At 42.2% G+C, this 16391-nt stretch overlaps 1 protein-coding gene across 5 annotated transcripts in view; it reads left to right on the forward strand.

The window, feature by feature from the left end:
- The window catches only part of HACD2 (3-hydroxyacyl-CoA dehydratase 2), a 162158-nt gene extending 152479 nt beyond the window's left edge, over positions 1 to 9679 (forward strand). For all 5 annotated transcript variants that reach the window (XM_078682405.1, XM_078682409.1, XM_078682407.1 and 2 more), the window contains exon 8: positions 7801 to 9679. In XM_078682405.1, coding sequence (XP_078538531.1) covers positions 7801 to 7883 — 83 coding nt within the window. In that variant the 3' untranslated portion in view covers positions 7884 to 9679. The remainder of the gene's footprint in view (positions 1 to 7800) is intronic.
- Positions 9680 to 16391: the final 6712 nt, after the last annotated feature.

The raw sequence follows: 16391 nt of genomic DNA on the forward strand, positions 1-16391 counted from the left end.
CGCCTCGCCTATAATTTCTAAGCAGCTGTCACACACCAAGAGCAGGACACAGATCAAGAGGCTTTGAGTCAAAAACTTGGAGAGCTTCTTACATAACCGAGGGCAGGACGAGAGAGGTGGGGGGTTGACAGAAGGAGAGAGACCGACATACGAGGAGAGAAGGGGGGGTATCTTGAGGGAGAGAAGAAAGAAGGGACAGAGTGGGGGAAGAATCGGGAGGAGCGAGAAAGGTGTGTGTGTATATATATATATATATATATATATATATATATATATATATATATATATATATATATATATATGTATATATATGTATATATATGTATATATATGTATATATGTATATATATATATATATATATGAGAACGAGGGTGAACTACAAAAAGAAAGAGGGCTGAGAGACAGCTATAGACAGAAAACGAAAGTACGAGTGAAAGGAAGAGAGATAATCAGTGAATGGGAGAGAAGGGAGAATATATAGAAAGGACATTACTAATAGTCTGAAATAAAACTGAAGTCACTAAAATAGATTTAGGTCAGGGCCTCACAGCGCATGCGCGTGGGTGCCTCAGAGCTTCACCGTGTGCCCCACCCCAGGAGCACAGGCACATATAAGAGTTACACGTATGAGGCCGGGTGGGGGTGTACTCCTGCACACTTTATCACATGTGAATGAACTCGGAGGGCGGCCTGTCAGTCAAACAGTGCTTAGAGGACTACCCAGGCGCTCTCTGACCACATGCAGAGACCCGGATAATACCAATGAGGATTCTCTGGTGAAACCCAGCAGCTCAACAGACCTCGCTACCAAAAAACGTAAAGAACATCTAATTACAGCGATAAACTCTACCAATACGATCGAAAAGAGCATAACGGAACGCTGGGAGAGTACTGGGTGCAGGGTGAGTCTTGTGGAAGGAGGTTTGGGGCAGTACGGAGGGATGGCTGGAAAAGTAAAAGCGGGAAGTCCGGTATCTTTGCCATGACATGGGCGGGGCCGGAAGAGGCCGGTGTGGCTCGTTGCTGCGGGGCTCCCATGAGGAAGGGAGAGCCCCGCAGTAGCGATCGAAGTCCCGGGTCCCAGGAGGGGGCCCGGGTGAAGTGGAGAGGCAGGGTCTGTTTTGCAGGGCGTCGCACGGGAACCCCGCGCAGGCCGCGGAGAAGAGAGGAACGGAGTCTATGCACAGCAGCCCGGTGAGTGGGGCTGCTGGCAGTGTGATAGCGAAAGCGGAAGCGCTGTCCGTCTCACTGTTGGCAGGCACCGTGTGGTGTTGGGTCCGGGAGTTGTGTGTGTGTCTGTGTGTCTGTGTGTCTGTGTGTGCGCGTCATGATCCATTGTGAGTGTGAACAGCATGCCGGAATCGGAGCGCGTGGTCCCGGCATGCTGCGTGTGCCCATCTCTTGGCTCGTTGTAAGCAGAGCTGACGTCTATAGGTCTCGCTGCGACATCGCTTCGCGATGCGTCGCGGGGCGAGACCTAATAAGGAAATGGCTACTAGCCCTATTCATCCACCTCCACCACATTTACCAAGTTCAGATCCTCTACTCATAAAACCTCACTGATCTCCTCATACACTACCAAATCTAGACGAGGATGATGATAATACTCATTTGCTTGTAGATCCATGGAATGACTACCCTATTGACCCTCCCATGGATACTGACCCTGATCTATACCCTGCAAAGCCATCACCACCAGATGATAATCTAGCTTAACAAGAGCTTATTTCTAGAGCAGCAGAGTATCATGGGGTTGCATTACACATGCAGTCTTTGGAGGAAGATGTTTTTATTTGACTCTCCAGGGTCTACGCGTAGGCCAAGTCTGAGTCTTCCTAAGTTAAAAGGCATGATGAGACATGCTGGCGAATTATTTAAAGACCCTGTGCGTGCTCATGTTTTAATTCCAAGGATTGATAAAAAATATAAACACCTGCCATCTGATCCCATTTTTATTAAGGGTCAATTACCTCTAGACTCGTTAGTGGTCTCTAATGCTCGTAAGAGAGCAAGCTCTCAGACCTCTGCCAATGCACCTCCCCCAGACAAGGAGTCTAAACTAATCAGTGCATCTGGTAAGAGTGGCTGCTCAAGCCGCTAACCATTGGCGCATTGCTTACACGCAGGGCTTACTAGCTAGGTATGATAGCTAACTCATACATAAGATGTGCTTTAGATGCTGCTGATACTGCAGCGAGGGCAATTAAACCCAGCATTCTCCTAAGAAGAAGACATGCCTGGCTTAGGATCTTGTGGTTTCAAACTGAAGTTCAATAGTCCATTTTAAACACTCCCTTTGACAAACAACGCCTGTTTGACCTCAAGTCGATGAGGCTTTGGAGAAAATAAAGAAAGATACAGAAGTGCAGAAGTCCCTGGTAGCTCTCCAGTCCTCATCAAACAGAGGCTTCTTTTGCTGCTCATTTTACAGAGCATGGTCCAAAACCACAACCTACAAATCCAACACACAACCCTCTCCCTCTACAGCTTTTTATAGAGGTGGTTACAGAGGAAACTATTCCAAAGGTAGGGGTAGAGGAGCCACAGCACATAACTCCCCTTCCACTAACAAGCAGTGGCTTGCCCTTATTACCCCCGATCACTTAACACCTGTCGGAAAGTCTTTAACAATTTCTTCCCATTTGGCATATAACATCAGACAAATGGATGGTGGACATTATCTGACATGGGTATTGCCTGGAGCTTACCTCCAATCCTCCAAATATTCCACCTCGCACTCACAAACTTTCAAGAAAGCACCTACAGCTACAGGAAGTTCAATCTATATTGACAAAGGGAGTCATAGAAACAGTTCAGTCACAGTACTAAGGTTTAGAGGTTTACTTTGTGCTTTCTAATCCCCAAAAAGGACGGTTCTTTAAGACCAATTTAGGATCTTAGAGAGTTAAACAGATAACGACTGTCAGAAAATTTCGATACAGTAACACTTCCACAAGTGCTTCCACTTCGAAAACAAGGCGATTTTGTGTCCACGCTAGACTTAAGACGCATACTTTCACATTCCAATCCACCCAGCTCATCACAAATATCTCAGATATGTTAGCAGAGAAACCCTATCAGTTCAAAGTACCTCCCATTCAGAGTAACTACTGCACCCAGAGTGTTCACAAAATGCCTAGCAGTAGTAACAGCTCCTCTCAGAAGACAACCAAGTCATGTCTATCCATATCTAGACGATTGGCTCATCAAAGCAAACACACCAAAAGTGCTTGCGACACACTCAGACTACGTTAGGCCTACTTTGCCAATTAAGTTTTACGGTCAATACGCAAAAGTCTCATCTTCAGCCTTCACAAATGCAGTCCTATCTGGAACCGACTCTCAATACTCACACAGCTCTAGCCTCTTCAAATACAGCCACGATTAGAAATATTCAAACTCTGTTATTAGAGTTTCAGGTCAACCAATATCTACCAGCCAAGACGTTCATACAACTGCTAGGAATGATGGCATCATGCATCGCATTAGTGCCCCATGCAAGACTACACATGCATCCTCTACAAGAGTGCTTGGCACATCAGTGGAATCAGTCACAGGGTCAATTAACAGATCTAGTGTTGGTAGACAGCCACAGCCATTGCACACTTTTGTGGTGGAACACACAAAACTTATCAAAAGGGTGGCAATTCATCGACCCTGTTCCACAGAGCGTGCTAACAGTGGACGCATCTCTCACAGGATGGGGTGCCCATCCCCACAACTACACAATTCAGGGGCTCTGGGACGACCAGCACAAATGTTTTCAAATGTCTTCACATCAGCTATCGAGAACTTCTAGCAGTATTTCTAGCATTGAAAGCCTTTCAGTCTCACCTCACAGACAAAGTTGTCCTAATCTGCACAGACCTGACAGGCATGTACTACGTACAAAAACAAGGTGGACACTCTCTCCTACTGTTACACCTCTCGTAGGCCATTTGGTGTTGTGCAATTCATCACAAAATTAATCTTTTGGCAGAACACCTTCAAGGAGTGACCAATCGAATTGCCAAACTCCTCAGCAGAGGGAGGCAACAAATACCTGAGTGGTAACTTCATCCCCAAATTCTCCTTCCAATCTTTCAAAAATGGGGATTCCCACAAATAAATCTGTCTGGCACAGTGGACAACACAAAATGATCAGACTTCGCATCCAGGTACCCACACCCTCTATCCAAAGGCAATGCCCCATGGATGAATTGGTCAGGGACATTTACCTATGCTCTTCCCCCTCTCCCACTCCTTCCGTTTCTGCTTCGAAAGCTCCAATAAACATCGTTCACACTCCTTTTAGTAGCTCCCACATGGGCTCGTCAATCATGGTTCACCACACTATTGGAGCTTTAAGTGGTTCCAAATCAAAAGTTGTCTCATTTCCAGCCTTCTCACTCATAACCATGGAGAAGTCAGGCACCCAAACCCCAAGGAGTTCAACTTAGCGATTTGGCTCCTGAAGTCATAGTTTGGATACTTAAATTTACCACCAGATTGTACGACCGTTCTTAAAGAAGCAAGAAAGTCTTCCACCAGCGCTTGTTATACAGCTAAATGGAAGAGATTTGTTGTCTACCATAGCAACAACAAAATTAATCCTCTAGATGCTTGTGTATAAAACATTATATCATATCTTTTGCATCTAGAGCAAGCTGATCTAGCCTACACATCTATTCAATTGCACTGTGCAGCAGTAACTGCATATTGGCAAAACAGACTGCATTTATCTTTGTTCAAAGTTCCAGTACTTAAAGCCTTTATGGAAGGCTTAAGGAGAATAATTCCACCTAGAACACCTCTGGCACCAGTTTGGAATCCCAACATTGTGCTTACAAGACTCATGGGTCCACATTTTGAACCATTACAGAATTGTCCTTTACAGTTCATTTCATGGAAGGTTGCCCTCCTCATTGCTATCAATTCATTAAATAGAGTTAGTGAGCTACAGACATTAACCTTAGAAGAACTCTTCTTTCAGCTCCATAAAGATAGGGTAGTTCTTTGCACCAACCCAAAGTTCATTCCTAAAGTGGTTTCTGCTTTTCATCTTAACCAATCAGTTGAGTTGCCTGTGCTCTTTTCTCAACCTGATTCAGTATCTGAAAGAGCTCCTCACACACCTGATGTCAGGAGAGCGCTATTGTACTTTATTGAAAGGAAAAAGGATTTTCGCAAAACAAAGCAACTGTTTGTTGCATTGTCTCCACCGCACAAGGGCAATCCTATCTCTAAATCTGGCATTTCCAGATGCATTATTAAATGTATTTAGACTTGCTATGCCAAAGCTAAAAAAACATTGTACCTCCTAGAGTGCATTCCACTCGCAAAATAGGAACATCTGTGGCCTTTTTAGGCAACATTCCTATAGCTGACCTCTGTAAAGCAGCAACATGGTCCACACCACACACTTACCAAACGCTATTGTGTGGATGTGTTAGCACGTCAGCAAGCCAATGTAGGCCAAGCACACATTCCTCAAACGGATTATGCTACTTACCCAGTAAGCTTCTGTTCTTGGCATGTAGAGCTGTCGATTCACATGTGCCTTCCCACCTCCCCGGGCACCTGTAGTTTTTGCACATATATATATATATATATATATATATATATATATATATCTATATATATATATATCTATATATATATATATATATATATATATATATATATATATATATATCTATATCTATATATAACTCAACAAAAGGTGCCCCTGCATGAAGACGCACTCCTCCAGTTGGTAAGTACAACTTTTATTTCTCCAAAGGAACAGGGTTTAAGCTCCGGTTTTTTCTCCATTCGCCTGACTCATTTGAGTGCATTCACGCACTTTCTTCAGAGGCGCTTCAGAAACACAACTGTCTTCCGGCTGCTACAGTTCCCCTACGTGCTTCATTCATTTATTGGCCTCCGGTGTGCTGATTGTTCCACAATTGCAATGCACATCGGGACTTGTAGTCTTATTTGTGCCGGATTAAAACCTTCGGTGGTTGTGTGCTTTCTAAAGGAATTTTATGGAATAGTGAATAATGACGACACTGTACTCGGTTTGACACGAGAAGCGGTGCTCCTTTCTTGACTAAATACATCTTTTTACGAATTTGCGCTGTTTGGGACGTAAAGGGATCCCTTGGATATATGCTCTGCTACTTTTGATGTTGCAAGAAACTGACTCCCATTGTGGGTTGGAATTATCACCACAAAAGAAGGATTTCATACAAGAAGACATAGCCTTGATAAAGTCACTGGACGAATTCCTATGTAAGCGTGAAACACGTGTCGGCTGTCTGAAGACCCAGAAATAAAAGAGAACAAGAATTTACTTGTGTTTAATTTGTGCTCCTGTTACGCACATCTACAACTATTGACACATAACATAAGTGTGCTGAGGATTTTTTTCTGTACGAAGTGCATTCAGGAGTTCATGAAAGGAGGCTGCTGAAGATAAGATATGTAAATGACCGAGATATGGAGTGAGAAGGGCGCACATGTCCAATGTAGAATGAGCATAACTGGCATGATTTAGATACTCTGAAAACCACTACCCTTTACACATGCCTCAGTAAGCTTTAATTCACAGACTCACTGAATTGATATATCAAAGTCTGTTATGAAGTTTTCTGGTTGTGCTGAATCAGGTTATCACATGAAATCTCTTTATTGATGTCATAACTCCATTTTCACAATTGTTTTATTAACCTTCTTGCTTTCTCACATTTTCTTGAAAATGCACCATTTACCCACTCTTTTTTTCAAAATGTTCCTGTGGGTAGAGACACCCGTGCGCATCTGTTCATGGCAACCCAGGCTTGCCTTGACGCTGCACTAGAGTTCTGCACCGCACATATTGTGAACCACTGGAATATACTCATGATTGATTGACAGTGTTTTAAGTTTAAGCCCTTTGCCTAGGTGTAGCACTTGTTTTGAAAAAATAGTTGTAGGACAGCTAAGGGGGAACAAAAACAGTTTTAGAACATGTATCAATTGGATGGCCCAAACCTATCCCGGATTGAATAAGAATGAATTAAGTTGCTAAATATAAAACATTCTAACCTTAATTAGAAAAACGGGAATAATTTGATAGAGACCATATAGGTGATAGAATGATCGATATCTGGGTACCTGTATCATTCAGGCTAAGACGGCCACTGAATACACCTAAATCTCATATACGAGCTGCCAGATGGTATGAACACTGGTCTTCCCTTTATTGGGACATGGCAGTGCTTCCAGTGGAGTGTATGATCCAGGGGTTGGTGGTTGGTTGTTGGATCTGGTACAACATATATGCACTTAGTGTATTAATCATTTTACTGTAGAAGACGTTCGGGATGTATTACTGCTGCAAAAATCATAATGACTGAGATCCGGATGTTTCACTGGGGCATTTTTTTCCAGATTTGATCCTGGGGCATTTTGAAAGTTTACTAAGTCGCTAGCATACTGAAATATCTACTTGTTAGTAGCACAACTTTTAGTTATTACTCTCCGTGCGTTATCTGGGTCAACAGAGAAAACGTGTGAAAGATGAAAGCTTTAATCAGGAGCAAAAGAGCAGAGCCTAACCACAAGATGTGGTTGTGCATGCACCTAGGTATTCAAATGTTTTTTCTTGTGCCAATTAGTACATCTGACACTTCTCTCCATGTACTGGTTTATTGTGGTGGTATTTAAACCCCTGGCTTTTGTCAAAGTAACTTGTGTATCTGCCCCAAAAACCAATGATTTAGTCTGGTGTGCATTAGTCTGTTTGATTTCTAAACTTGTTCCCCGTTGCATTCTCATGAACATACTTTTTCCAGTGTTTCCACAGCTGTATTTCCACATGATTCACCAAAGGAGGAAGGTGATTGGGACTAAAGAAGAACACACAAAATCTGAATAATTTGCAGGCGCTTTTGTTATTCGTCATTTTTCTCAGAACGGAATGCTGCAGAATTCTTCAGTGCACAGTTTATTACATTGAGTAGTTCTAGAAGAGGTAAAACAAAAAGGGCTGCAAGATTGAGCTTGAATTGAGACTAACAAATGTGATCTAACATTTTGTCTGAACACACCTTATCATGGTACCATTACCAGCATGCACTTCTATGAGGACAAAAGACTACAGTGTAAAAAGGACCTACTTGCCTTTGTAGTAAGCTAAATGACTTGCATTAACTACTGTGTGCTTAATGGGTGTATATGGTTATGCTGTACTCACTAAAATTGGTGCTTCGCTTGAGAGTGTGTGCAGTTAACCATTGCTGTTGCAAAACAGTTTTTGCTGCATGCAAAAAAAACCTATGGTACTGCAAAGGCAACATTATTTCTTAGTCTGAAGCACTCTGCCAGAACTAAGTGTGAAAACGATTGTATAATATTTCAGGTACTTTATATCGAAGTTATTATACACTGTATGAGCGATTGTGAAATAAGAAATTTTCTACTTTTAATTTTAAAAATTGAGTTTCATATTTTTTTTCATGCACTTGAATTTCTTGAAAGCTATGCCAGTTGCTAATGTTTTACAGATTTTTTTTTTAATTGATAACATTTTCTGATCGAAATGGCAACATAATTTGCTAACATACTGAACATATAAAAATGTATTACATTTCTTTTCTTACCTGTTGGAAAAATGATTGAATTTAGCGTTTTACAAAAATTACCTCTTGAAACATAGCAAAACTACAACCAAACCATCAATTCTATTTTGGACTGACACCATGTTTTATTAGTCTAATAAAGTGATTCAAATTTACATCCCTTACCAGATGGTGCCAAAATGGTCTGGTATTGCAGAAACCTTTTTATCTGTGCCTGGATGAAATGAGCACACTTAACCCTGAGTTGGTGTACCACAGCTGGCATTGTTTGGGGTTCTGAAGGGTTCCAGCACTCTAGTTTGTTAGTCGCAGAACATGCAGTAGCATAAAAACTAATCGTGGGCCAATTCAATGTTGTCGTCTTTTTCCAGGCCACGTTTTTGAGTATGCATATTGCTTAGATGGCCAGTTTTAAAACTGGTCATTATCACCTTCCCACTAAAAAGCCATTCCATAAGTGGCTGCTTTATTTTAGGGAAAGTGTGTACCTATTGTTAAATTAAGAAATGCCGGTTCATGGATATAACATCTGGGGAATTCCCTTTTCTCATTTAAAGAAGTACTTCTAGATCGTTTTATTTGCTGGTCTTTCTCCTTCGCTTTATTACCTTTACCACTAGTAGTAGGAAAGGAAGGTTTTAGGAGGAAACTGTAACACTTCTAAATCCTGTGCAAAGGATCATATGTGTAAAAAGTGGCTTAAGAATAGAAAAGTAACTATGCTAAAGAATTGTGTTCTGCTTGGTCACATGAAGTCAAATGGACCATAATTTTGACACACAAGATCATTAAGTAATCGGTTAGAGTCGGTTTACAATCATATAATGTACTACTTTTTCATGCCTCGGAGGCTTCAAAGATAATACCGTAAGAACCACATGCTTCAAGATATCTGTGGGAAGTTGGGTACTAATAACATTAGGAATTCTGTGGGGGGGACTAAGTAAGGGGAGGTTAAAGCCCCATAATGAAATGCATAAATTACAGATTTGTTTCCAAAATTATACAATTATGAATACACTTCTAAACTTTGAGGCTATTTCTTACTTCTGAGAATCCAGTAAACGATAAATAAAATGCAACTCTAAATGTCTCAGGTTTTTTCTATTTGTCTAAAATAAAACAAATGTTGTCATTGTAATTATTTTCTTTTAACCCATTCAGAGCTTTCCAGTCAGCGTTTTTGTCTTGAAGCATCTTGTACTTCTCTTGGTGCAACAATATGCAAATGCAGGTCTAAGCGTTTCATTAAAAGGGATCCCGAAGCGCTTACATATTGCTCTTTCCACTGATTCACCTGTATCGCTTACATGTTGTTCTTTCCACAGATTCTGAATTTATTTTGGGCACCTGGAGCTGTCCAACATGCTAACCATACTGGATCCCACCATTTGTGATCCACTTCCAACATCAGTTGGAACCTTGGGTAAACTCCAAAATAGTTAACGTCATGCATGTGCATCCTTTCCTCACACAGGTGCATCCAGATATTTGTTTAAGACCTTCCACATGTATTTTTCAAATCAGCCATCAAGCTTTACACTGTATTTGCCAACCTAAAGAGGCTAGTATTTTATTCTTCTTTTCCTTTGAAGCTGTATCACATTTTTGTGCTTGTCACATTTTGCTTGGAGTGTTCATCATTGTGTTCTGCTTCAGTGTGATGTCTAACTTGGACCTCCCTTTCTTGGTTTTCTACTTTGCTGTGCACTATTTTCCCGTCCTTCCACTGCATGCAGCTAACAGATGTACAAAGATCTACAATGCTTAAGTCCGTCAAGTACATTTACTCCCAGTTTCCTACGTCTATGCTTTGTACGTAACAATTCCGTTTGAATTTTGCTATGTTATCCCGTCAACTAGGAGTTCATTCCTCGCATTCGCCACCATTTCATTGATAAAGTTCTAATCTCCCCCTTGTTTCTAAATGTTTTCCTGACTGATCTAACTTTTCAGCTAAACATCATTTTACAGTAATCTGTGTATGTAAATGTAATTTGTCTGTCACTGCTCTCCTCTTATATTTAATCCCATCTATTTTACAGCACCAGGTCGCCTGGCCCTATACCTGGATTTTACATTTACTTTTAGACATTTATTAGCATCACCTGCATGTAATTTAAAAAAATGCTTAAACGTCCACCCACAATAACATTTATTAGGACAGCTAGTCAGAGGAATTTAAAAAAGTCACTTTATCCTAGAGAGGATTATGTTCTGTACATGACTACTCTGCTTTTGCTTCTGTGGCATGGTTTCCAGTATGGTTGGAAGAGAAGCCATGTGCTGCTCAACATGGTAGCAGACGGCTGAAGGAAAGATGGAATATGTTTGAGCAATGGTGAGAGACAAAGGGATTGGCATTTAGTTCTGAAATTGATTGATTCTCCCAAGTATCTTTTCTGTGCACAGTGAAATCTTAACAACTAGCATGAAGAGCAGTAGTAAACAACAGTAAGATTCAAAGTGTCCTGATCCAACCACATTTTTAGTTAACCTCAACAACGGATCATTGCTTCTTTTAAAGACTAAGCCTCCAAGAGACATCTGTCTAGGTTTAACTAATGTACATTATCCCTTTATGAGACTTTTCAGATTTGGACCCTAAACCATAAGACATTGAGAGCACTGTTGGTATTGAGTAAGCTTTGCCATCTCTGGCTTACCAAGATTTTCACCACAATCAAATGTCTCGAAAAGCAAATGCTACTGAATCATACTAACCTGCCTACCACTCTTTTTTCTAAGGCATTCACCAGAGCTTTACAGGGTTTTTAACCATTCCTTGTATTTATTCTGCAACCTATTCTACTTTTCCAAGCACAGATGTCATGAATTCAGAGGAAAGTAAGGCACAGTGCATGATAACTGTAAAATAAATAATTTCTATGAGAAATTGAGTAGAAACAGAATTGTTCACTCAACCAAAAAAGGAGACCCGGGCACTTAGACAAGGGATGCTTCCACATGAGCAGTACAATGTTCATAACTTAGTTGATCTGCTTCTTTCTCCAAAATGATATTGCTACAAGATCTACATACTAAAGATGGCTAATGCCTCAACTCCTCTTTTTACTCTTCAGAACAAAGCTAATGATATCCACTAATATATATTAGTGCTCAGCATTAGGCTAATTGCCATCCTCCACACTCTTCGATACAAAGATTCAAAGTACAGGGACAGGTCTCAAAAACATTAACCAGGTTTTTAAGTTTTGGTGTATCCTGTTAGAATACTATGTGCTTGTAGAGGATTAGATAGACATTTCTCTTAAGAAGATCATTGTGGTGAACAACCTTTTTAGTGACAAACAGAGACCATTACTCATGGTAATATCTAGTGGGTTCCATCATTTGCTCTCTCTTTAATAAAGCTAAAGGTAGAGGAGAGTTCTTCCAGTATTACAAACAAATCCAAGATAATATTTGTCATGCTCATCTTGTGTTGACTTACCAGAACACCCATTGCAACGTGTCCACGAAGTCTTTAATTTGTGAAAGGCCTTTCACCATTTTTTATCTGTGAGGCACTTAAACTCTAAGCCCTTTCCCAATTGGAAATTCGATTTCTGGGGCCAGTTTTGGGTACAGAGTTTGTGCAGCAATTTGCAACACCACCGGCAATCTCTCTTTTATATTTTAAAGGAGACCAACTGCTTGATTTCCAAATCCAGATCTATTGCCTATTGCATGCAAGTGTTCCTTGTATCAAAAGGAAAGCTTTTGACATAATAAACGTAATGTTTTGTTGTCCCTTATAGAAACTATTTTGTTGAATTTAGAGACATTCTCAGAGCACTAACATCTGTGACCAATCTTTTTAGATCCAGTTTATCAAATTCACATTTTTAAGAGCAACAGTCCTGGTTTCTAGACGTGGCTATTTGTTATCTCTTTTACATTATTCAGTCTTTATAGATTATTTGTTGCGTCTACACTACCTGGGCCATCTTGAGTGATATAAAAAATAGTACTGCACTGACTTGTCAAGTATTTTCTAACAATTTCCTTGGACACACGAGTAGTGTGAATCAATGCAGCTTTCTCAGCTTTAAACAGAAAAGGGGAACATTTTTTCCACTCTGGAGCTTTGGAAGTAGAGCCTTATCTTAGAAATTGAAATGCTCAGACTGTTCCACTCATCTCCACACAGCACAGAACCAAATCTTTTCAATTACTGAGGATTGCTCCAGCTTATACATAGCCCTAGGCAAACCTGTTTGCCCCAGAATGCTACTTTGCGTGCCTTGACTATACCTACGTGTAGGTATCCTGTCTCCAAGACTTGTTTGAGACCTGCATGTCATTTTTCATCTACCTCCTTGAACAAATGTCAGTTCAGAAATTTTGCCTCAATCGAGATTCCTGTGGAATCCTCCTAGCACCAATATGGCCAAGCAAGTCAGTTTTTGTTCAAGAATTTGCTTTCTATGATTATGTATTATATTCTGGCTATTTCTCCACTTTTGTGTCCCCGTGGAGATGCACTGTAACCCATTCCCAAAATTCTTACTGCTTGTAGCCTTGATCAAGAAGAACCACTCTGCAGCTATCTGAACCTTTCAAACTGTAACACTCGTGATAACATGCACCAAGCAAATCCGTATGACCACAGTGGAGTTTACATGTGGTCCACAAAATAAACTTTAGAGATCAAAGCAAAATGTGATGTTCTGAAGAGGCCCTCCTTTATTTACATTATTCCTGGAAGAGCACCCCACAGGCTTTTTTTTTGTTTTTTTTGCAGTTGTATATAGCATGAATTCTAGCCAATTGTATTGGAACGCTTTACATGAGCACCAGTTACATCACACATGGTCAAGTTCCAAAGTTAGCAGCTATGCACGTAATGCCACATCCTCTCCCACTATTACATTTTGCAAAAACACACAATCCTCACTGAGTAAGTGCATCCTTTTTTGCCACAATCCTAGCATGTATTATAGGTTCTCTTCCACCTCTGCCCCATCACTCCCCGAATACTAAAATTGCCCCACAAGGACTGCTCCTGAAATAGTCTTGATTTCAAGTCATTTCATAGTTTCTAATCTTAAACGCTGTATCATTTTGGTGTTTTTTCCAAGGTTATACATGAGTCTTGCTTGTTAACCCCATCGATGCTCATGACGAGTTCAGCGCGTCATGAGGTACACCTCTCGTACGCTCATGGCGAGCTGAGCTCGTCATGAACCGCGGGATTCTGCAATCTTTAGCACACAGCAGGAAAATGCGCCGCACTGATGCGGGTATAGCTGACCAAACGTGGATTTGAAGATTTTTAGTTTTTCTTTGACCTCACTAGTAAGATAATTCGACTCTAGTCGTTTATATAATTGCAAAAGTAGTGTTGGATTGTGTCCATGAGCACACATTGTTATTAGTTTAGAAATAACAGCACGTTCAGCAAATGACCTTCAGAAATATTCTTTAAATGCTATTGACCAAATGCCACGTCTAAATCGGGCTGTCTATTCCACCACAGTACTTTCAACTGGCCTTACGCTTGAAGTTTTTTTGGTTTGTTAATAAATGTATGTTATGTTGGTAATGGGTGGCACTGCAGCCCTCTCAGTGCTGTGCTAATCTTTTGATCTTGTTTATGTAGTTTATTTTTTACTCCGACTATATGTAACAAGAAAAAATGAAGAGATCCAATGTCATTTTACACATTTCTACATCATCTTAATCTTTGATTCAGGGAATCAGGACATTGTATTAACCACTGTTAATTGCCCTGCCTACAGTTTTGCAGCGTGAATCTTTCTGGATTCACTATACTGTGCATTATTCCGCGGTCTAGTGGTTGGGTCCGGAATCGTAGTTTGTTCTTGCTTTCTTTCTTTTTTTTTTTTTCGTAGACCAGGTGGGCGTTGACGTCCCACCTTTTGGTGTACTTCCTGTGACGTCGGCATGCTTCCTGCGGAAGCTCCCACCTTTGGGCGCCATCTTCAGATTCTTACAAGATCACTAAGCCGGAACGACAAAGGAGGAGGAGAACTTCAAGATCTTTGACGTCCAACGGAGAATGCGCACACAGGGGGGCCCCCTGAGTGCAGGAATGGACAAAACACCTTTTAAATTCGGCTGTAACTGCCACCACAAATACGCGCAGAAGGACCAGCACCCGGTCTGCAACCTCTGCCTGCCGTTCGATCACGAGAGCAAGGATTGCAACGCCTGCTCTGCCTTCACCCCGAAGACACTCGGGGTTAGAAAGAGACAGATGAGAGCCAATTACACCATGCAGGGCAAAGGCCAACCTCTGTCGCTTCAGCACCTGGGCCTCTCCAGCGACAAAGAGGACAACATCGCCGAGGGACCAGATGACTATATGGTCGTAGAGACCGATAAGAAGGCATCTAAAGAGGTAGGAGAGACGTCGACCCCTAAACCCCCGACAGACTCTCGAAAGCCTGAGTCAGACTCCCGAAAAACAGAGTCCAAGTCCTCGAAGGGAGCACTGGCGCCGAAAATCTTGACTGCCGCAGCTGCATCCAAGGATAAACAGCCCAGCGGATCCCTCGAAAAGAACTCCCAGGCGGCAAAGACCGGCGAAAAGCCAAGGTCGTCGAAGCACGTCCCTGGAAAGGACCGCTCGACTTCGAAGGAGAAGGACCCGAAGGTTGCTTCAATGTCGACGACTAAGTCGAAGAGATCCAGCGAAACGCTCGACGCCGAACGTGCTGCCGAGATGGAGAGGAAAAAGAGAAGGCTCGAGGCCGAAATGGAGAGCATCCTGCAAAGGAAGAGAGAGTTCGACAAGAAAATGAAAAGGTTCACGATTCCGTCGAAACCGACGACGATCGTCAAAATTGAAAAGGAAGGGGAGTTTGACGCCGAAGAGCCGCTGAAAACTCCCGAGCCACAGGAACACGTAGAAGCAGAGGGCCTATACTACGAGGAGGAAGGCGACTATGACCAGCGAACGAGTTTCGGCTCGGCATCCTCGATGGCACAGGACCTGGAATGGCAGGACCTCAACTCCGAAAACCCGGAAGAGCCCGTGGAGACGTATCCTTCGAGGCCTTTGCCGCCAGATGACATTGGGGCATATAACATGGTCATCAGGAACGCAGCAGCAGCTTATGGAAACAAACTGGGGGAGGAAAAAACAAAGGCATGCTTCCTCTTAGAGACCCTGCTCCCCACTCAAAGAGTCAGTTCCTCCCCATGCTTCCAAGTGTCATGGACTAGGAGGGGGGGGGGGAGGCGTTCAAAGACCCAGCGACCTGCAGGTCTGTCACACCTAGGACGGAGAAAAAATACAAGCACTCCTCTCAGGATTCTCCCTACATCCGTCCTACATCCGTCACGGCGGACTCCATTATTGCGGCAACAGCCAGGAAGAGGGCAAACGCCCCAACAACATCAGGCCCACCACCAGACAAAGAAAGTAGGAGGATGGACCTAACTGGGAGAAACATGGAGAGAAATGCAGTGGTACACTGGCGCATGGCAAACTTCAATGCCCTACTAAACAGACACCAGTACCAGCATTGGGACGAGGTCGGACAACTGCTCAAGCACCTCGCCGTGGAATACCAGCAAAGGAGCGTCACACCTGGTGGAGAAAGGAAAAAATATAGCAAATTCTTGCCTGAAAACAGCCTTGGATGGAGCCAACACATCCAGCAGACTTATGATGATAGGAATCACAGAAAGAAGGCATGCCTGGCTCAGGATCTCAGGCTTCAAGCCGGAAGTACAGAACAACATTCTGAGCACCCCTTTCAATGGAGAAACACTGTTCAGGGCACCGGTGGATGAAAAACTCACCCAGCTCAAGAAAGAAAATGAAACTGCAA

This window comes from Lissotriton helveticus, chromosome 3_1, assembly GCF_964261635.1.
Source record: "Lissotriton helveticus chromosome 3_1, aLisHel1.1, whole genome shotgun sequence".
NCBI classification, from domain to species: Eukaryota; Metazoa; Chordata; class Amphibia; order Caudata; family Salamandridae; genus Lissotriton; species Lissotriton helveticus.